The sequence below is a fragment of the Salmo trutta genome, chromosome 5, assembly GCF_901001165.1.
Source record: "Salmo trutta chromosome 5, fSalTru1.1, whole genome shotgun sequence".
NCBI classification, from domain to species: domain Eukaryota; kingdom Metazoa; phylum Chordata; class Actinopteri; order Salmoniformes; family Salmonidae; genus Salmo; species Salmo trutta.
This window is the reverse complement of record NC_042961.1, coordinates 10,788,563-10,811,574: the sequence shown is the minus strand read 5'-3', so window position 1 is coordinate 10,811,574 and position 23,012 is coordinate 10,788,563. Positions and strand designations below refer to the sequence as shown.

The window sequence follows — 23,012 nt, the reverse complement described above, 5'->3', positions numbered from 1 at the left end:
TCTAATCAACCAAGAAAATAAGCTATTATTATAACAATGTAAATGGTGTGCCATAGAATAACCTAGGCCTAGATGTGTTGAGTGAGTTTTATCATTTTCTATGCAATTTGTTGCTTTTAATGGAATTGTCAAGAATCAATATACATTTTTCTTTTTAATTTCCCCCCCGATGGGACTATGTGACCCAATCAATATTTCTGCATTGACTCCAGGGTGAGCAAAATTCCTAGCTGCATAATGGAATTTACCCAAGCAACCAGAATACAAAGCCAGTTTAAATGGTTCACTGTGGAATACTTTTTCTACCCAGGGACTCCTTTTAAAGACCCTTTTCAGAGTTGTAATGAATTCAGGTCTGACCTTGTTCAGCATCACCTTCAGTAGGATTACCAGTTATAACGGTCATCATCATTAGACCCTATCATCCATTTACTATTCTGGGTAATAGAATCAAGTCACTCACACATTCATGCCAATGATATTAAGTCCCTTACTGCTTTAGTTAAAAAGATTCAGCTTCTCTTGGAAAACAGTTAGAAGAGGTCATGTTTTATTTAATCAATTAAACTCCATGGATTTAAAAAAAAAAAAGTACACTAAGTGAATGTACTTTGTAGTAGGGGAACGCATCTATGTTGCTAGAAACCAAGCAAAACACACATAATCCTGCATGTTTACTGCAGGCCCAGAGAAACAGAGAAATCTTTGAACCAAATTAATTTTCCTCTTTGTCCAACATCTATGAAGTAGAATCGGGGAAAAGAGCCATCCTAGCTGGAAAGACCTCACTCTCTCACACACACACACACACACACACACACACACACACACACACACACACACACACACACACACACACACCAGCTAACAGGAAATGTTCTTTAATGCCTCATCATGACATGCTGTTTATGTTCTCAAAGTGGGTATCCCCGGGGTCCCTAGGTAAGCCATGAGCCAGATGTTTCCTGGTGGACTGTGTATAGTTGATTGCTACCTGGCTGTGCCCTCTGGCTGTGCCCTCTTTACTGCATGCACCAAAAATAGGTTGAGCCCATTGTTCCATGACTTCCCTGAAATAGCTAATAAAATAAATTGCTGATCAGGGATTTTCTTTACCAAATGGTAAGAACAAGAAAATGGTTTTGTATGAGAATACACTGTGGCCACTGAGCCTTTCTTTAGACGTTGGGCCTAGACAGTGGCGACCCGTTTTTTTGTTGCTGGCTGTTTTGCATGTTATTTTGGCCTTAATACGTGTCACATATCAGTTTGCAAACAATGTAAAAAATATATGTATTGAGTTAATAACGCTGCATACAAACATGGTCTCTTTTTGGCGTTCTTGAGTAAGGCAGCTCCAAAATGCAGGTGTTTCCGCCTAGCCCAGTGCTTTCTTTGGTGGAGTGGCAGCCAGCGGAACATACAGAGCGTAGGGGTTGGTAATCTTCTCTAGTTACGCCGTGATTGGCTCAGTGTTCTGTCACTCATGGGGACACTACGTCACTGCAAAATCTACAGGGATAGCTAGAAAGTTCAAGCCCCCTTAGGTGCTGCCATAGATTTACATTAGAATTGCCCATCCAAGAAGGCTCAAGGTCATTGGCTACAGATAAAATTGTGTCAAATCACGTTATATCTACCGTAGCTTTGATTGGACGGATCATGTCAACATCATACTTTCAAATTATCTTAGCTAGCAAGCTAGACAAGCAGTTATCATCATGAATCATACCGACAATCTACTGGCAAATCCTTTTCAATCCCTGTCATATGAAGAGAAATTATAGATAAAATGTATTCACGCTCATTAGACATAAACATTACACAACAAGTTGGAAATCGAAAATTCAACAATGAGTGGTTTGGAAGGAATTAGTGGCTAACTGCAAAGCAATCACTATTTTGCTTCCCCTGCTCTTTGGTGGAGAGGGTGTGTGGTCCAAGTCTGAGTTTAAGGGTCTCTTTTCCAATCTTAAAAGGAGAAACCTTCACACACAATGTCATGGGCCAGAAAAAGTTGAATACATTGACCATACTGTCAATCCAGTATGACTGCCACGTTCAAAACAACTGGAAACTTCAAGACAAGTGGGAACTCTGAAAAAAAACTAGCTGTGACTGGGAAAATACGTTTTGAACGGTCATCCAACTCGGAATTCCAAGTTGGGAACTCAGGCCTCTTTCTAGAGCTCCAACCTGAAGATCACTGACGTCATGATTCAACCTTGTTTTTTTTCCCCCCCCCAGAGTTCCCAGTTGTCTTGAAAGCACCATAAATCCAGATAATGCCAGACTTTGAAGACAAAGTTTAATGGCAAAATTTTCCCACGAGAAGGACCACCGTGCCCCTTCCTGTTCAAGTGAGCACAGCACAACAAGGTGAGTCCAAAAATGACTTGTATGCTGCTGCATAAATGATGTAATATACCAGGGAGATATGTATACTGTAGCTAAGAAAGTAATACTAAGTGTAGGTTGTGTAGTAATACTGCTGTTAGTAGCCCATGTACCTCACCCTAATAATTTGGTCCCTTTCCCCCTCCTAACTTAATATACTATTCTGACTTGTAAGATATTATAAGAGATTTCATTGTCTGCTTATATGCCCCCATTATTTATCCTAGGATTCTGACTTGGGGAGAACGTCCGTCTTAGCTCACTCATTAATGTCTTAATCAAAATTACGGACTGCCTCTTATCCGCTCATCATTCCCTTATGCCATAGTTTGTACATCTCAATTGTCCGTAGAAACCACATTTGTTTAAGCAAGTCAGCCATATCAGCTATGTTTTTTTTTAAAAGCAGTAAATGAGGCTGAATGAACTGTTTCGCTGCTTGACAAGGCTCCGCTGATAGCCAGGTGTAGCTGTGTTAAGGATTCACTCCATTGTGCTGAAAAGAAAGCTCTGCTGTTGGGACAGCTTTATTTAGGCCCTAACAGTTTCTGGACACCGTTTCTCACAGTTATAGTGCAATTCATGTATTGTTTAGTGTTGTGTTGTGTTGTGGAATGGCTTTGCTGGCATGCATCTAAAAATGTTTTGGGGAGTTTGCCCCACCAAGATTTACATGCTAAAAATCACCAGTGGGCCTAGATAAGATCACCATATGATGAACAGAACAACTATAGTAAGATCATCAGCTCTGCTATCTGACCATACCATAACCAGATCAGCAGTGTTATGACAGTCTGTTTGCATGCTCATTGGCTCCCTCATGCATCCACAAACAGTCACTGCAAGTCGTCCATCCTACCAATCACGGTGTACTGTCAATCCAAAAGAGAATGATTCAGCCCTAGTGATTGAGGGCAGAGGGCAAAAACAAATCTATAGGTCACACTCTGACAAGATACTGCACGTTGCCAAGCCCATTTGAGACAAATCCTGTTATACAGTATCAGTGAGCTAGCCATGAGGGTCATCGGTGAGGATGAAAATGTGATTTCATATCCTCTGAGCGGCTTGTGCCAGACAGGGTTTATGAAACACCGCCATCTGTCCTGCCTTCAATTTGCAGTGCGTCTAAACAGGGAGGTCTGAGGCTGGGCTGGGCTAAAGCACTGACAGGATCATCCATCTTGTTACGTCAGAATGAGAATGACCCCCTCTTCAATCACGTACTGTATGACCACCAGGATCAGACACTTTCCCTGCAGTCTGGGTTTAAAATCAGGTCTCTCTCTCTCGCTCGCTCTGTTTCTCTCCCCCCCAATGGGCTTTATTAGCATGGGAAACATATGTTTACATTGCCAAACCAAGTAAAATAGATAAACTCAAGTGAAATAAAAAACATTACACACAAACATTCCAAAGGAATAGAGACATTAGGCAAATAGTTAAAGCCCAAAAGGGAAAATAAATAAATATGGGTTGTATTTACAATGGTGTTTGTTCTTCACTGGTTGCCCTTTTCTTGTGGCAACCGGTCACAAATCTTGCTGCTGTGATGGCACACTGTAGTATTTCACCCAATAGAGTTGATCAAAATTGGATTTGTGGGTCTGTGTAATCTGAGGGAAATATGTGTCTCTAATATGGTCATACATTTGTCTCTCTGCCACTCTCACTCTCTCAGCCTCTTTCTGTGATGTGTTAGGTCTGTATCCGTGGAGGCTGTCCTCCCCTCTGCAGCTTCCACTGGTCTGTACAGCCCAAACATCATATTGTTTTCGTCAGGTTAATGCTTTTACAATATGTCCATATTCTATTTTTCATTATAAGGGGTTGATTTCTATGTGATTGTTGTTTTAGGTCAGTACAGATTAGGGTATAGAAAAATGTGCACATAGTTTATTTGTTAGGACCTTTGTTGAAAGCCCTGTCTATGGATACAGTTCTTATGGTAGAATGACTATACAAAGCTGAAATTTACTAATTTTCATGTATTAAATCTACCAGTACTACTGTGCATTAAATATGATCACACACCCTATGAAATATATGGTACATAAAAAAACTATGCTACATATACCCGTTAGGACTTAGACCTAATATTGTCTCTATAATGTTGTCAATATATGAATGACCATTCCAGTATGACCTTGGTTATGGTTGCAATAACACAAAAGACTGCAATCGCCAACCAGATGATCATTTGATTAAATAGAACTGGAGCTCGGAGGGCAGGACTTGTCCGTGTGAGTAATAAGACGGTCGGCTTCAGGGCCAGTTGTTTTTTGCTTCAGTGTTTGCCTGTTTGAGAGACAGTGTAATAAGGACATAACTTAGTCTTGTAGATAGGAGCCTCGGCACTGATTGGAGCCTAATGATCCTTGACAAAGCCCAAATCCAATTTTCTCACACCAAAGACATGGCACGCTTTAATAATATCTAGGTTCTTTTTTTCTTGCTTTTTTTCTTTTGGGTGAGTCAAATTATGATGGAATGGGTGGAATGGATATTTTTTCCAATAGCATATTATTTTTCTTGTGACAGCACAATTTAATATTTAGTTGTTGCGTCAGAATCCATCAATAGGGACACGTTATGGAAAAGTTTGAAATTCTTGGATGAAGAGGTCTACCATACTGTACTATCAAACATTTAATTCTGTGAAATTGAGTGTGGTTAGCGTACTCTATACAACAGATAAATAATAACCATTAAGTGCTGGTTCTACACAAATTCTCTGCACCTCCCCACAAAGTCTCTATGGATAAAAGCATCTGGTAAATGGCATATAATATTTATATTATATTAGAGAAGCCCTTGAGATTAACCTAGTGTAGCCCAGTGTATAATCTTCTCATTGTAGGGGATCCGGATTCTGTGAATTTGTCCATTTATCCAGTCACACAAGCGTACAAGAGAGGGAAGTGTGTGTGTGTATGTACGTATGTGCATGAGTGCATGCGAGACAGAGAGAGACAGAGAGCAAGAGAGATAAAGATGGTAATATAAACATTTCAAAACACACTAATGCAATATTAAATGGTTAGAGACATCCTGTTTGTAATTGTATAATCCATAGAGGTGGATAGAGGGCCCTTATATGACAGCATGAGCAGTGCCATTGAGGGCTTCCTCCATTTTTAAAGTAGTACATTTCTTCTTCTTCTACTGTACTTCTATTAGTTGGTAAATAAACTGAAAAGGTGCATACTGCAACCTGGAGTGTGTTGTCAGAACAGGTATAAAGCCAAGGTTGGTAATTTACTGCCATCTGCAGTTATGGAATGTTTGCTCAGGAGTATAATTAATTGGCTTATCCATCCTGATGACCTGGATGAAATAATGTGATCTTTGCTTAACCTATAGGATCCCCCACCCAGTTGACTACAGCATTTTCTGCAGTTAAATGCAACAAAACAGTATTTATAATTAATGTATCATTATAATGTATATTTATATTATTTATAAATACTAATATGGTTTTTGAACAGTATAACTTGTTTACAGGCATGATACTTTTAGTTTATAGCTTGTTGGCCATTAGTGTTTTCCAATGATATTTACTACTTCACTGGTAATTCCCACTTGGTTATGTACGCAGCATTAGAATGTAACAGGTGGGACCTTTTAGATGTCTATCACTATAGAGAAGTAACTGATAGGATTATATCAAGTACCTGCTGTCCCTTTAAAAAGGAAACTGCTATCAGCCATTTTGAGGAGACTACCATGTGGAAATGTCTGGTTGGGGCTCAATGAAATGTTTGATGAATGTTAGAATGTGTCCTTTATGATAAGCCTTCTATTTCAAATGAGTAATATTATTGAACATGTTTGTTTAATAATATAAACGGTTTGATAACCATCTTGTACATGTACTACTTTTCATATTAAAGAATTGTTTATTACAGTTAATATTTGTAAAGCCATTATGTAATAAATAATGAGATGACTTTCTCATTTGATGCCAAATTAATTTGGATGAATAGAATCAGTTGAAATAATATATTAAACTGTATGTATATTAGGTGTGGCCCTTTGATATAGCATGGATGTTTGCATGACCAGTCTAGGATTTATAATCCACTGCAAGTTATTCTGAAATTAAACTTTTTTCTAAAATATTGTATTGTGAATATATTTCAAGATCAACTGACAGAATTCAAAACCAGCTTCTTAAGTACTGAGCTTTTAAGCAACACAAACATCCACTAGGTGGCCACAAAAGACAGGGGATCCAATAGGTAGCCATGCACAACACACAGTGATTATTTGGAAAGCCAGGAATTGCTGCTGACCATGTGACCTGAACATGAAAAACACAAAGCCCTGATTGCAAAGGTATAACATAAGCCGTGTTCACACTGCATTTAGCCCAGGGCTAAGAACCTCTTTAGTACTCGGCTACAGGAGCTTTTAGGTCGGGACTAAGAGGGTGTTCACACTTGCACATTCTAAACTGGGCTAGCACCAACCTTAGTCCAGGGCTACCTGGCCTGCTCTGGAGCAGGGTTAGCACCAACTTTTCGGGGCTAGCCATTTAGATGTTACCTAATTTCAACATTCTACTCCAGAAAAGTGACAGTTGGTTTCAGTTAGCCCTGCTTGTGTGAACACAGGCTAAGCTAGCCCAGGGACAATGTTAGCCTGGGGGTAAGAACAACACAGTGTGAAGCCTATTGTGTATCAAACCTGCTTCCCCTACTTATACACATTTATGCTTATTAGCCTATCTCAACAAGCAGAGAAAAAGCCCAATCAACTAATTGACTCATCCCAGGGGCAGTTTTTGCAGTGATTAAACCACGCTGCTAGCATGAAAGGGAGAGCCTTCCTACACACACTTCATGGTGTGCTCTGTGACAGCTATGCAGTCTGTATTATGGCCTGATTCAAGCTGTCCCCTGGGTCTCAGCAGCTCTCATTAGAGGTTCTGTGAGAACTTTACTTGGCACCTGAGACATGCCCTATTAAAACACATACAGTAATTGGCCATCTTAATCACCAGTATAGTACTGCCATGGAACCATATAGGCTACTGTAGGATAGAATTTGGAACGTTGCATAGATATACAAATCGCAGACAACACGAGTACACGCTATGAGTATCTTTTGACACTGACAGCCATTTTCTATTGTATTTCTCTTCAAAGGAAAATGTGGCGTGTGGGTGGTGTTGCCAAGGTGACCATGTCCAAAATGTAGGACATTGACATACTTCAAGACAGGGTATGTACAATAATAATTTCACTCTTTTGGCACAGGGTGTCTAAGAGGAACCCAGTTAATTAAGTATCAGAGGCTTTAGTTTTATTTCCTAGATAGTCAAAGCTGAACAGTATATCCCCAGTGGACATTAAAGGCATGCAGTAGCCTACATCCCAGGGCCCAGTGGACTATAGGAGGAAGAAGCACAGAAAACTCACTCCAGCACTGAATCACATTCATTATTCATTGTGCTAAACCCAAACTGTCATCTTGCAACACTCGAGCCAAATCCACAGAGGACACTTAAGTGCATGGAATGGGAAAATAAAGTATGTGAAGCCTCAAAGGGGCATGAGTAAATGTCTGACCATCCCTCGAAGACAAATCCCCCAAAATGGTTGCAAACAAAAAGGTATATTCACTTCCAACGCCATGGAAAAGACAACGTTAACGTCAATCCAATTTATTATAAAACTTAACTCTCTCTCCCTATTATCCTTAGAGGACAAGAGGCAGTTAAACATTTCTGCCAGCCTGCAAAGCACAATGACAATGAACCTTGTTTCATTCGGGGTTAGCCAGATATGGGACACAATGTTAAACGACTAATTAATCCCAAAACAAAAAGACTGGTAGTTGATAAAAAGCTGCAATGCCTTGGCTGCAGAGAGAAGACGCAGAGGAGAGATGGAGGTAAGGTCCATTTGATCATGTTTTGGAATGTTTTTTGGGGATATCGATTTTGGCTGAGGCATGTGCTGAGTAATCATTGGAAGCCATGCATACGACATTGCTTAATTAAATCACTGCAGGTCAAGTGTTTTCTTAGCCCGAGCAATTTAATGGTATGTTCTACACATTCAATTTGAAGCAGTTGACAGACTCAACGAATCACCAAAGTTTATCCTCAATTTCATGCACAGTGAATAATAATGAATCCGGTTTGTACAGTGTCACAAAGGCAATTCATTTTCGGTCCCTGGAGGACAAAATGCCATAGGTTTTATATTAAATGGGAATGAAAAGCAATAAGTACTGAATGTTCGCAAAATATGATGGTAGGGGATTAATACATGGTGCACGCACTACGAAAAACAACACGAAAGCAGTCTAACCTCTGGATTTAGCAGAACTGTATTCAACCTACGAATCACTGTTTTACCTTATCACCGATAGCAGCTTTAGATAGATACTTGCTGTCGCTGATTTTCTTGATTCTATCAGGATGGACTGCATTAGTTAAGGCTGGTTTAATTAATCTCTTGTCTATTTGGCTACATCCTGCAAGTACACGGCTCAAAGGGCCTTTTAGGCATTTTTTCATGGTGTCAATTGATAATACTTTTTGTTAGACTTTGTGCCTAATCCTTTGATGCTGAGAAAGTATTCAATTGAAGCGCAGCATATTTATCTATATTTCAAGACTTTGAAGTTGTAATGTCATTTAAAGCGGCACAGTTTCTGTCCAATAAACGAATATACTGTATGTATATATTTAACCTTTATTTAAATCCAGTTGCATTATTCATTGGTGGGTTTTAAAGACGTATTTTTGTAAACCATACGAGGCTATATTTGTTTACCGTAGCTCCCTTTGACGTGTTTACTAAGTCATTTCATGGCTCATTTAAATATCGCTGGGTAAGATTGGACAAGGTGCAACCTAATCTGCCGCCGCTGGTAATGGCATCCACATAATGTCCTAATTTGCAAACAGTTTTTAATGTCATATCCCACACATTCTCCTTTATGTGTGCAGGGGGAAAATAACTTTGGAAGCAAGTGAAACATTTGTCATATGCCAACATTAGTTTGATAATTAATTGCCACATAGCTGAATTGCAGTGATCCCAAGTATTTTAAATGATAGTTTAAGTATGTGTAGCATACACTGTAAAACAATCCTGCTGTTTATACAGGCAATTTACTGGCAGATAGTTATCTGTAAATTATTGTAAAAAAGTACAGTATGTTACCATATATTCCAAAGAAACTTTGGTTTAACAGTATTTATGGTAACATACTGTACCTTTTTTTTATAGTAATTTACAGGTTACTGGCTGCCAGTAAATTACTGTAAAAACAACAGGATTTGTTTTACAGTTTAGCTATCTTCTTAATCTAGGCTAATGTCAGATCAAGATCAATTGTATTTTAGTCTCTGAACCAGAGCCAGAAGGTGGGCCCAGTGGTAGTTATAATGTTGGCCAGAGTTCAGTTTGCTGGATGGACTCCTGATGCTTCTCTGATAGGCTCTTCTGGTAGAGAATGTGATTGGAATATAATGGGATTAACGGAAACCTTTAACAAGAACCAGGAGGGCACAACACCTGCCTCTCCTTGCAAAGATACAAATTTGACTCAGCTTCATTTGATGTTGTTATTTTAGACCGAGTGGCGCAGCGGTCTAAGGCACTGCATTGCGGTGCTAGAGCCGTGACTACAGACCCGGGTTCGATCCCGGGCTGTATCACAACCGGCCGTGATTGGGAGTACCATAGGGCGGCGCACAATTGTCCCAGCGTTGTCCGGGTTAAGGGAGGGTTGGCCGGAGTAGGCCGTCATTGTAAATAATAATTTGTTCTTAACGGACTTGCCTAGTTAAATAAAAGAATGCAGTGCAGATATTGATAGAGTAACGTGGGAAACTTCATAGTCATAATGTAAATGGTTGTCTGAAAGGTTAAGATAATCGGGTAATTAAGAATCAGACATTTGCTATCGATCCTAAATAAAATGATACACCTCAATCGATCCTTTGTGACGTACATGTAGATACTGTCTGTACATACCACGTATTTCTATTATGGATTCTGACACATTCTCACTCTACCTACTCTGGATTGTTATTTCTTGTTTTGATTTTTGATTATTTGTATTGTATATGCGAGACATTCTACTGCCCTGTTGGAGCTGGTAACATAAGCATTTCTCTGCACCTGCAAATCTGTGTGCGACCAATACACTTTAATTTGATTTTATTTGAAGGCAGACTTTCATGCTACAATGAGTCCTAATTAAGGAGCTCTGACTGTTCCTCTGGAAATGGAGGTTGAGGTAATTAGACTTCAAGCTCTGTTGCCTGTGTGACTTGTGATGGGCGGAGGTGAGCAGAGGTAACTGCGGATCATACATATTGGTGTGTGTGTGCGCGCGTGTGTATGCGGGCATTCAGGCATTTATGTATGCGTGTGTATATCTTTGTGTGTCTGTGAAGGCTCCCTCTGATGATCAAGGATATCCCTGCTTGAGATGGAGAGTGGTGGAGGTAAAGACCGAGTGGTGGAGGTAAAGACCGAGTGGTGGAGGTAAAGACCGAGTGGTGGAGGTAAAGACCGAGTGGTGGAGGTAAAGACCGAGTGGTGGAGGTAAAGACCGAGTGGTGGAGGTAAAGACCGAGTGGTGGAGGTAAAGACAGAGAGGATAGTGGTGGAGACAGAGAAATAGAAAGACCGAGAACACGACATGAGGGGGAGATGGAGAGAGAGAGCCTCCTACCTCTGCCAGTAAAGCCTAGTCTCATAGACTAGGCGTAGCATAGTAAATGTAAATCCAGGACACTCAAATTAGTATGATACAGTATGGTTACATAAACCAGATGATTACTTAAGCCAAAAACAAAAATAGGGTGAATGAGGAGGCATATAACCCAAACGTCTAGCAACCCAAAGGTTGAGAGTTCAAATCTTATCACGGACAACTTTAGCATTTTAGCTAATCGGCGGTTTTTCAACTATACTTACTACTTTTTAGCTACTTTGAAACAACTTACCATGTTAGGTAACCCTTCCCCTAACCTTAACCCTTTAACCTAACTCATAAACCTAACCTTAACCCTAACCCCTAGCCTAGCTAACGTTAGCCAGCTACCTAACAGTAGCCACCTAGCTAGAATCCATAACATATCATACGTTTTGTGAATTTGTAACATATTGTACGTTGGAAATGTGTAACATATTGAACGTTTTGCAGATTCATAACATATAATACTAATTGTAATATATAATATCATACAAAACAGGTGATGGACATTCACACATAGATATCTATCTATATATCTATCTATCTATCTATCTAAAACATACTAAATGGAGTGTCATATTTACATACAGAATGATACTAAATGCTCTGAGACCAGGTTGGCCAGCACCGACAGCAGTGTTGCTGACTACTGGGGTCTGATCCTGATGGGGGTCTCTTCTTCCGTCACGCTGCATCAGCAACACAACACATGGGATCTCTGAGTCATACAGCTAGGGTGGAGCCCCACGCCAGGGGGCTGAGCAGAGGGCTTCTCCAGCCCAACCTGCCATGAGCCAAGCTGCTGTCAGGGGACTTTATGGAGCTCCAGCTGAAAGGGGGTGGTCCCCCAGTGGTCCCCGCTAATACCATCTACAGAACCGTCCAGCAGCAGGATTACTCTGCAGGCATCTGGCTCCGCAGGAAAGAGAAAAAACTTGAACATGTAAGCCTTCAGATTGTTGTCGGATAAGTTTCTGTAACTGTGAAATCTATAGATTTCACATGGCTGTTCTATCTCTGTTTGCAAGTTGTTTCTATACTTGAGTGTTTTGTGTTAGCAGTTCCAGTGGTTATTTGTTATATATTGCCTGCTGAATGATCTTATCTGCTCTAGTAGCGACTTCATTGTCTGAAGTAAATTATACAGTTGAACGTTATTGCTGTAGACTGGTATTGTATTATTAATTACTCTTCTTTACAGTGTAGAAGTTAGGGTCAAGAAGTCTATTGGATAAGCTGCTGCAACCACTGAATGTTTTGCGACAAGGGAAGGTACGCTAAAGTCAGACTGTACTGTATGTAAATTCTCCCTGTGCTCAGTTGATGCTCTTAGTGGATTGAGCCTAATGTAGATGAGTTTAGTGAGGATAGAGAGGAAAGATGTTCTCCTCGTAGCCGTACTATGAACCAAAACTGATTTATCTGTAAGTAATGCTTCAAAGTGCTCTTCTTATAAAAGGAGGTCAATATGAGTCCGACAAAGAAAAGCTAGTTTCTTGGCTTGCTTCCAGTCAGTGTGTCTTAAAAGGTTTCTATTTATATTATATCAAGGCATCTATAAAAATGCAAATGTGCCTGTAGATATGGTCCAGTGAATTTTTACTCTAGTGTCTAGCCTGCGGCCAGCAGTTTGAACTGGAAATGGTGCGTTGAATATTTGATGGTTCAAAGGGATTGGGCCATGTTTATATGTGATGCTTTCCAAGCCCAGCTGTCTGCTCTCACTGCTTACCAAAAGAGGAGGAGAGGAGAGCGTCTGCATCGTCAGCCTCTTCAAAACCTGCAGCACTCCTCCTGGCTGCCTGGCTTGTCACAGCGCCCAATTAGCCAGCTCTTACCCCTCCCTCCAAAACCAATTGAATGGTTTGATGAAGCTGTGTCCTTTCTGAGTTTCACTCTGTTTCTACAGAGAAAGTTGTAGAAACAATAAAGTATGCAATTTTACTGAATTCAAAACAGGGCAATAGAAGAGCTAATTACCGACAACAAAACAACACTTGAGATGATGTATTCTGTAACACCTTGCTTTGGTGGGATAAAGTAAACAGATCTGTAGTCATGAACCGTCATGAACCTTCAATCAACTGTGAAAGGTGGGAATGGGGTGTAATCTTTGTTTTGCTTGGAGAACTCGGAAACTCATGAACAGCGGGCTCCGAGAGGCTTGGGGAAATTGCTCGGGAGAGTCATGCTGTGGGATGAAGCAGTAGAGGTGCTATGCTTGCTGTTGACATAAAGCAGTGAAGATTGTCAATGGCATGGTGTTAACGCAGATGTTATTCTCCATCAGTATCCCCTGAACTCAATTGACTGTGTGGGTGAACCCCTGCTGAACCCATCATATCACACCACATAGTGAGAGTTTATTTTGCACTTAATCTCCATAGATGGAGATGAGGAGTTATCTGTATGAGTTAGGACCAATGATGTATATAAACCCTGGATTTATCATGCTGGGTTTAAAGCCACAGGTTGACACTCCTCCATAGGAATGAATGGAATTCAAAGTCAAATAGGGAGTGCTTGTATTTGTAAGTGTTCAAGTGTGTGGTGTGAAATTTTAATTTTTTGGCATATCCCGCACACCCTGAGACACCCTCTGAGAGTGAGGTCGCAGCATGGGATTAGCCATTATTGATGGTGACCCTGAAGCAATTAGGGTTAAGTGCCTTTCTCAAGGGCAGATCGACAGATTTTTCATCTAGTCAGCTCAGGGATTCAAACTAGCAAACTTTTGGTTACTGGCCCAACACTCTAACCGCTAGGCTACCTGCCACCCTCAGTATTTCAATTAAATGTTTCAAGGACAAAATTACATGTATATTTGTTGTTGTGTGGAGAGTAACATTAATAATAGAAACATTTTATTTTAAAGATTTATTTAATTTTTTTATGTTTAGTTCACATAATGTAATTTTAAAAGTATGCATTAAGGTGTCTTATAGAAATACATGTGGAAAAAACAAATGTAGATAATAATTAAATGCATTTATATAGCTTCCAAAATGTTTTTTACAACGGCGGGGGAGTGCCAAGATGGCGGTATGGTGGCTTCAACACAGCACCCCCTATCAGTCCTCTAGCGTGTGTGTGTGTGTGTGTGTTATATATCATTGGTTAGGACTTCCAGGAGAAGGAGGTTCTGTTTTTCCTTTACTGGATAGTTCCCTGCTGTCTCCCATATCAGAATATCACATCTCTCGCTCTCTCTCGCACCTGCTGTCTCGACTTCTGAATACTCAGCTATGAAAAGCCAACTCACATTTACTCCTGAGGTGTTGAACTGTTGCACCCTCTATAACAGCTGTGGTTATTTGACCCTGCTGGTCATCTATGAACATTTGAATGTCTTGAAGAACGATCTGGTCTTAATGGCCATGTACTCTTACAATCTCCACGCAGCACAGCCAGAAGAGGACTGGCCCCACCTCGGTGCCTGGTTCCTCTCTTCCTAGGTTCCTGCATTTTCCAGGGAGTTTTTCCTAGCAAGTGTGCTTCCAAATCTGCATTGCTTGCTCTATGGGGTTTTTCGTCTGGGTGTCGGTATAAGCACTTTGTGACAACTGCTGATGTAAAAAGGGCTTTATCAAATACATTTGACTGATAAGTCTCCTTTTGAAGTTGAACTCTAAAAGATGCTAATGTGTATAGCAGTGTGCTGCTTCGTCCATATAGCTTTGACTAAAGGCAGAAATAATCATTCTTATAACTCATCTAGTGTTAGATATGTCAAATTACATTGGGTATGACATCTAGCTAAACTCCCCTGGTCAATGTTCATATGAAGGAATTTGAGAATGCCAAGTCTCAAATAAAACTTCCTTCAACATCAGTACCATCTGCCCCCTCCTGTCAGGAAGTTTCCACTAGTAGAACACAGCTGGGCAAATTCTCACTCCCATGTGAGATGAACGATGTATACTCCACTTTTCTATGGAGATGAGGAGTGATCTGTGTGAGTTAGGACTTTTTTGTCTCCAGAATCGCATCAGAGAAGTCTACTTCAAAGTTGAATTGAACAGAGAAAATTGTATTTCAAAGTGTGTAGCTGTGAGCTGCTTTGTTTATACAGCTTTGACTGGTGGCAGGAATAATCATTCTTAACTCGTGTTTGATGTGTCGAGTTACAGAAAGAGTAGCCTAGCTGTTGCATTAGTAACGGCTAATTGGGGATCTAAACAAATAAATCAGTAGCCTGTTTTGTTTCTTGGAAAACAGACTAGCAGCTAGGTGAATGGTATCATGGGAGAGGCATTCTCTAGTTCAATAAGAAGTAGAGCTGTATGTGAGCAGTGTTTGATCTAAAGATGTAAGACACATTGCCTTAGTTATAGTGCCTTTGAACTTTGCAGGTTGAGTGTATTGATGCAAGAGAACCTTTCTACTATGGCAAATGGCAGTCAGCCTCCCAACAGGGTGCAGAGTGTCGGGAGCGGTTTTCTTCTCAGGGAGAGATTGAAAAACCCCTAGCTGTGACAGTAAAACTAATCAAATCAACTGCCAGGTCTGAAAGTCTGCCTTCTCGCCCGTTTCCTCAATGTCTGTTAGAGTTAAAGATAAGGGACAGTTCAGGCACAACCTTGTCTCTGCTGGTACCACACTCACGCCACGTTCAATCCCCCAACCAGCTGAGTGTTAGTTATGACCTGAAATGACAAGAACCATTACTTCAACTTGTAGACTTGCCAATTATTTCTCCTCTACCAAGGGTATGAGTGAAACTGTTGTTTCGTCATCATCATAGTTTAATTCAAACATTAAAAATGTCTTCAATAAATGTAGGGTTTATTAGATGTTTTATGCATTGTGATTGAGTTTTTCTTACATCTGAGCTGACAGTAGCAAGAAAATTGCAATGTACTGTACAGACACATTAAACCATCAGCCTGGGGAACATGCCAGGAGCTACATCAGGGAGATGAAAGAGAAATGAGGATAAAGTTTTAGTTTAGCTTGGCAAGCATTGGTTTTGATATTACAGGGCAACAATAGACCATGACAACACTACAGAGCCTTATTGTCCCGTATTTGTTTGTGGCACATTGGCCACTATAGCCACAGATACAGCAGAGGGTGCTATCGTCAAGCCTAAAAGAAGAGCTAAGGACCTCAACGTTATGGTCTAACAGAAGTGATGCTGGTGGCTTTGAGCTTTAAATTACATGGCACCACAACAATTTGTGAGAATCTACATACAGTGCAGTCAGAAAGTATTCAGACCCCTTTACTTGTTCCACATTTTGTTACGTTACAGACTTATTTTAAAATGGATTACATAGTTTTCCCTCATCAAGCTACACAATACCCCATAATGACAAAGCAAAAACTGGTTTAAATGTTTTTTTTGCAAATGTATTAAAAATAAAAAACTATGACATTTACATAAGTTTTCAGACCCTTTAGTCAGGACTTTGTTGAAGCACCTTTGGCAGCGATTACAGCCTCATCTTCTTGGGTATGACGCTAAGCTTGGCACACCTGTATTTGGGGAGTTTCTCCCATTCTTCTTTGCAGATCCTCTCAAGCTCTGTCAGGTTGGATGGGGAGTGTCGCTGCACAGCTATTTTCAGGTCTCTCCAGAGATGTTCGATCAGGTTCAAGTACTGGCTCTTTTTACTCTTTTTACTTTTTACTCCACCCAAGGACATTCAGAGACTTGTTCCGAAGCCACTCCTGCATTGTTTAGGCTGTGTGCTTAGGATCGTGGTCCTGTTGGAAGGTGAACCTTTGCCCTAATCTGAGGTCCTAAGTGTTCTGGAGCAAGTTTTCATCAAGGATCTCTCTGTACTTTTCCCCATTCATCTATGCCTCGATCCTGACTAGTCTCCCAGTCCCTGCCGCTAAACAACATCCCCAAAGCATGATGCTGCCACCACCATGCAACGCTTGGCATTCAGGCCAAAGAGTTCAATCTTGGTTTCGTCAGACCAGAGCATCTTGTTTCTCATGGTCTAAGAGTCTTTAGGTGCCTTTTGACAAACTACAAGTGGGCTGTCATGTGCCTTTTATTGAGTAGTGGCTTCCGTCGGGCCACTCTACCATAAAGGCCTGATTGGTGGAGTGCTGCAGATATGGTTGCCCTTCTGGAAGGTTCTCCACAGAGGAACTCAAGAGCTCCGTCAGAGTGACCATCGGGTTCTTGGTCACCTCCCTGACCAAGGCCCTTCTCACCCGATTGCTCAGTTTGGCTGGGCGGCCAGCTCTATGAAGAGTCTTGGTGGTTCCAAACTTCTCCCATTTAAGAATGATGGAGGCCACTGGGTTCTTGGGGACCTTCAATGCTGCAGAAATGTTTTGGCACCCTTCCCCAGATTTGTGCCTTGACACAATCCTGTCTCAGAGATCTACGGACAATTCCTTCAACCTCATGGCTTGGTTTTTACTCTGACACGCGTTGTCAACTGTGGGACCTTTATATAGACGTGTGTACCTTTCCAAATCCTGTATAATCAATGAAATGGTATTTCTGTTTCTTATTTTTTTATACATTTGCAGAAATTCCTAAACCTGTTTTCACTTTGTCATTATGGGGTATTGTTTGTAGATTGCTGAGGATTTTCTTTTACCATTTTAGAATAAGGTTGTAAAGTAACTAAATGTGGAAAAAGCCAAAGGGTCTGAATACTTTCCGAAGGCACTGTATACATAGCTACGTCAATTACCTTGTACCCCTGCACATCGACTCGGTACTGGTACTCCCTGTATATAGCCATGCTATTTTTACTCGTTATTCTTTCTTCACTGTGTATTTATCATCGTGTATTACTTTTGGGGGGGTTGAATTTTGCATATTTAAGTCTGCAATGTTGAAAAATGATCCGTAAGTAAGCATTTCACTGTTAGTTTACACCTGTTTTGTAACGAAGCATGTGACAAATACGATTTTATTTGACACTCACACAAACACTTTCTGTAATGGCACGACGGTGGCGGCAGGCAGCTTAGCAGTTAATGTTCGGCCAGTAACCAAACGGTCATTGGTTCGAATGCCAGAGGTGGTTCTGTTATAACTTTCCTTTGGAAACACTTATACTTCCCAGTTGTTGAACAAAACAATCATGTTCCAGTAGCGGGAGAGGCATCTGCATTGAGATAATGACACGGGTTCGCTTGTGGTTTTCTACGTTCGCGTGTGTGTACGTGCTCATTAGAGAGGGCAGCTGGGCCATGTCTAATCCTGTTAACTCCGAGCAGGCCGACACACCGCTGGTTGATTCTCTGTTATACGGCTTGAGTCATTGTGATAAGAGGAATTTTTGCTCTCCATTTTATGCACATACAGTATGTATTTTGGGAATTGTAAGATGCATCACTATTATCATGAAAAACAACAAGTAAAACTACAATAGATTTCAAAATCTATTGAACAGCTATTTTGAATTAAATCAATAGGAATAGTAAGCTATCCTGATAGCCAACTTCTATGGTATGTCAGGTTAATACAGAAGGCTGTTGTATATTCTCCACATGCATCCGACTCCTATTACTTTTTAACCATCATCTCAACCGTCAGGTCTGACCCGGTAAACCATTATAGGGTACCCTGCTTCAGTAACGGTTCAGCCCCAAACCTCAAGACCTGCTCAAGCACCAGACATTTCCAAATCGCAGACACACACAAGTACTTGACCCTGTAGACTTATCTAACGTCTATGTCAGACACATTAGCCTAATATACCCAGTTTACTAAAAAACCCTCTGCACTTAAGGCATTGAACTTCCATGTGTATTATGCATAACTGTAGATAGTTCCCCATTGTTTCGTAATAGCATTGTTAATCATAGCTTTCTGAAATCTGCATTTGTTCTGCCGGCTAAGTGACCATCAGTATTGTTGAAGTGGGGACCATTACTATTATCAGTATTGTTGAAGTGGGGACCATTACTATTATCAGTATTGTTGACGTGGGGACCATTACTATTATCAGTATTGTTGACGTGGGGACCATTACTATTATCAGTATTGTTGAAGTGGGGACCATTACTATTATCAGTATTGTTGAAGTGGGGACCATTACTATTATCAGTATTGTTGACGTGGGGACCATTACTATTATCAGTATTGTTGAAGTGGGGACCATTACTATTATCAGTATTGTTGACGTGGGGACCATTACTATTATCAGTATTGTTGAAGTGGGGACCATTACTATTATCAGTATTGTTGACGTGGGGACCATTACTATTATTAGTATTGTTGAAGTGGGGACCATTACTATTATCAGTATTGTTGACGTGGGGACCATTACTATTATCAGTATTGTTGACGTGGGGACCATTACTATTATCAGTATTGTTGACGTGGTGACCATTACTTTTATCAGTATTGTTGAAGTGACCAGAATATTGTTCTCAACAGTGTCCTGGTCATCTCCTGCTTGGCAAAGTCTAAATGGATAGATATAAAAGTTGATATTGTTTTCTTTATCAGATGTAAATCTTGTTGGGTTGTTTTTGTTTCTATACTGTATTGACAGTAGAAAGTGCACTTGGAAGGACATTTTATCACTGATTCTCCCTCTTACTCATTCATAAAGCAATTTAACGAGTGGATGTACACGCTTAGAAAAACAGCTCCTATCTAGAACCTAAAAGTGTTCTTCGCCTCTCCCCATAGGCGAACCCTTCTGAAGAACCCCTTTTGGTTCCAGGTAGAACCTTTTCCACTGTGTTCTACATAGAACCCAAGAGTTCTACCTGGAACCAAAAAGGATTATCCTATGGGGACAGCCGAAGAACCCGTTTGGAACTCTTTTTTTCTAAGAGTGTATCTGTAAAGATCTGCTGCTGGATAACACCACTTTAAATCCTGACCAGTGACAGTATTCTCATCGCTTCACTGCAGGACCATTGCTAAAAAAAAAAGTATGTCCTTTTTACTTTTATATTTCAGAGATTGATATGAGATCATTTTAGGACCATTAGGAGAGACTGAGGGACGGGGAGTGGTATAAGATTAATTGGGGCTGTCAATTGTGTAGTGTCTCAGATCTAATTAAATCCAAATCGAATGAAATTGTGCAAAGGCAATTGCAACACATATCAGTCGTACATTTCTTTCTCCAACATCCCACCACACCTCCACCCCTCCCATTCCCATTTATATATTTTCACACCCCCGAAATATTGTTTCAAATGCATGTTTATGTAAGTGTGATAATTAGACCTCAGTGGAAATACTGTTAGCAGTCATGGTGATGGTTATTGGGAAGAAAAATATATATATCTTCAACGTTTGTATATGGACTTGATATTTCACAAATGTAAATGAATGTGAACCAGCACTTTTGATTGAATTGTCCTGATATGATAATTGATAGGCTTTTCATGGTCAGCACCATGTTTTGACTGGGAGTTTATAACTGTAGTCAGATAGGTACTGTTTGACTGGGAGTTTATAACTGTAGTCAGATAGGTACTGTTTGTAAATAAGGGGGGAAACTTTTCAATACAGAGGATCAAAACCTAATAACTTAATCTTCTTCTGCAACACAATCTTTTTTTTCTCCTGAAGAAGACCTTTACTGAGTGATGGATGCATTTTAAGGAACTACTGGTTCAGTTTTTCCAGGTAAACACATTCTGAGGTAGTGAGGTGGCTTGATCTGGAAAGAATCGGATCAAACAGCTGCTATCATTGTTCGTTTTAATTCTTTGTTTTTCAAGCTGTCATGTCTGGGATTGGAGCCAAGCATCGTAATATCCATGGCTTTGTTTTGCTTCATCACATACTCCTAAACAGTTATATGTCATTGTATATAATATTGTAGTTCAAAGGCACGATGGTGCAGTAATCTGCTTTTGTTTCTGCTGGCTGTCATCTGTGGGGGGATATACTTGCCAGCCCCCCTCCCTCTACCCCTCTCAGGTAGCAGTATACAGTGTGCCTTTATCCGCTCTGCTCATAGCCAATGATCTGAGCTATGGCTTTCCTGGCCTTGGGCCTGTAAAATGTATATTGTTCCTCTCCTCTGCTGCAGTCAGCTGGGTGCTTCATTATCCAGAAATGCACAGTACACTGTCCAACACAGATACACTCTGTAGATCAGATAGCACTGACCAATAGAATAGAACTGCTGTCAGTAATAAATACTGAATAGCACACTAAGGCAGAACAGCAGCAGAGCAGATCAGCAGCTGGCTAGATTGGATAGAGAAAGCAGACAAAAGAGCTGAGACAGATGTATCTGATCATTCAGCTCAGGTCATCTGATGGATCAACACTAACAGAGTCAGAGAAGATGGGCTGTCAGACAGACAGACAGACAGACAGACAGACAGACAGACAGACAGCAGTGGCTAGACAGAAAACGGATTAGACACCTATGGATTTGAGCAGACACTCAAGATGACACCCTCACAGATGATTTACTTCTGTTTGGTGATTGAAGTCAATGGCAGCTTTGACATGTTTATATTTATGGGATACATGTACACTGTACAGCAGATCATGCCTGTGTTGTAGGAAATCAGTGGGCGGAGACTGCCCTCTATTGGTGGCTGTGTTGTAACACTGCTGCAGGGAAGGTTGACTCTTCATCATTTTAATTAAGGTGAAAATTAAATCACACTGTGGAAATACCATGGGTCATACCAAAGAAGTGTGTGTGTGTGTGTATGTTCTTTGCAATATCTTGGTGATTGTAGCTTAATGTTTATTCAGTACACAGTATGGGAGGATTATGTTGCCAACGTGGAATAGACGTTGAATTGATGTCTGTTCCCAGTGGAACCTACTCTGACTGCTAACACACTGCAGCGTCACTGTCACAATGGTATAAATGTAATCGATTGGTTTCCATAATCCTGTAATGTTCAAATGCACCTTGGTTTTAATCAGGTTATTCTTTTGTCATCATGGTGGCTTCAAATGTTCATCTATGCAATATATTTCTGTGTAGGTACGTATCCTATTGGTAGTATTGTAATCATGTGAAATTTGAAAACATTGCTGTCAGTTCGCCACTTCATGCCACCTATAGTGTTCAATGTCTTTCCTTTGCTGTGGATAACTTGTTTGTAATCTACACATGTGCAGTGTGTGTATAAGTCATAATACCCACTGAGGATTTTCTTTGGATTCATGTGAGCTAACTAATATTATTCATGCATATGTGTGTATCAATTTCTATAGTGTGTCTGTGTCTGACTTTGTGTGAGAACTGAGGAGCTACAGGAGTTGTGATTTTGCCCAGATGTACCGGTCTGCCTTTGGCTGAGGTTCTCACTCTGTATGCCTTGAACAGAGGGAGGGGAAGATGGCTGGACTGGATTTGTATTGGATGGAATAGAAGAGGGGGAAGGATCATGAAAGGTAGGAGGGGTGAGGAGAATGGACCATCTATCTTTCCCAATCTCTCGATCTGTGTTTACAACTAAAGGGTGGAGAAGTGTGAGGAAGAGATACAGAAGGGAAGGGAGAGCAAGTGAGGGAAAGGGAAGGAGAGGGGGGAAATGGAGTGAGAAATAGAGAGAGTGTAAGAGAGGGAGAGATTGATAGCTTGTCAGGACTCAGTAGCTTCCTGTTTCTACACTCTACATTATACCTTTCATTTGGACCCTGTCCAGCCAACAGGAATAGCAGCGTGTGAGGGGACAGCTTCCCCTGCCCTGTCGGAAACAGGCTCCTGCCCAGAAAACAAACACACACACACACACACACACACACACACGTGTGCTGCGGAGAGGACTGTCGACGCAGGGGTGCATCATGAAGGTGAGTTCTACTCACTCAAAGAAAGCCAAATCATTTCAGAGGTCAGCAGCTATTGTTTCACTAGGAACATTTCCAGCTGGCGTGTCATCTTTTAGCTCACGTTCATGTGTCAACTTACGTGGGATTGTGTTGTAGCTCGCAATGAGACTTTGAAATTTAAAACAGGTGAATG

General features: G+C 40.7%; 1 protein-coding gene across 2 annotated transcripts in view; it reads left to right on the top strand.

The window, feature by feature from the left end:
- Nucleotides 1-11,758: 11,758 nt before the first annotated feature.
- LOC115193653 (inactive phospholipase D5) overlaps nucleotides 11,759-23,012 on the top strand; it is a 64,175-nt gene continuing 52,921 nt past the window's right edge. Inside the window, exon 1 of one of the 2 annotated variants that reach the window (XM_029752513.1) lies at nucleotides 11,759-12,067. In XM_029752513.1, coding sequence (XP_029608373.1) covers nucleotides 11,942-12,067 — 126 coding nt within the window. In that variant the 5' untranslated portion in view covers nucleotides 11,759-11,941. Of the gene's footprint in view, nucleotides 12,068-22,579; nucleotides 22,841-23,012 lie in introns of those variants that run through there. The other variant, XM_029752514.1, reaches the window with a different exon arrangement.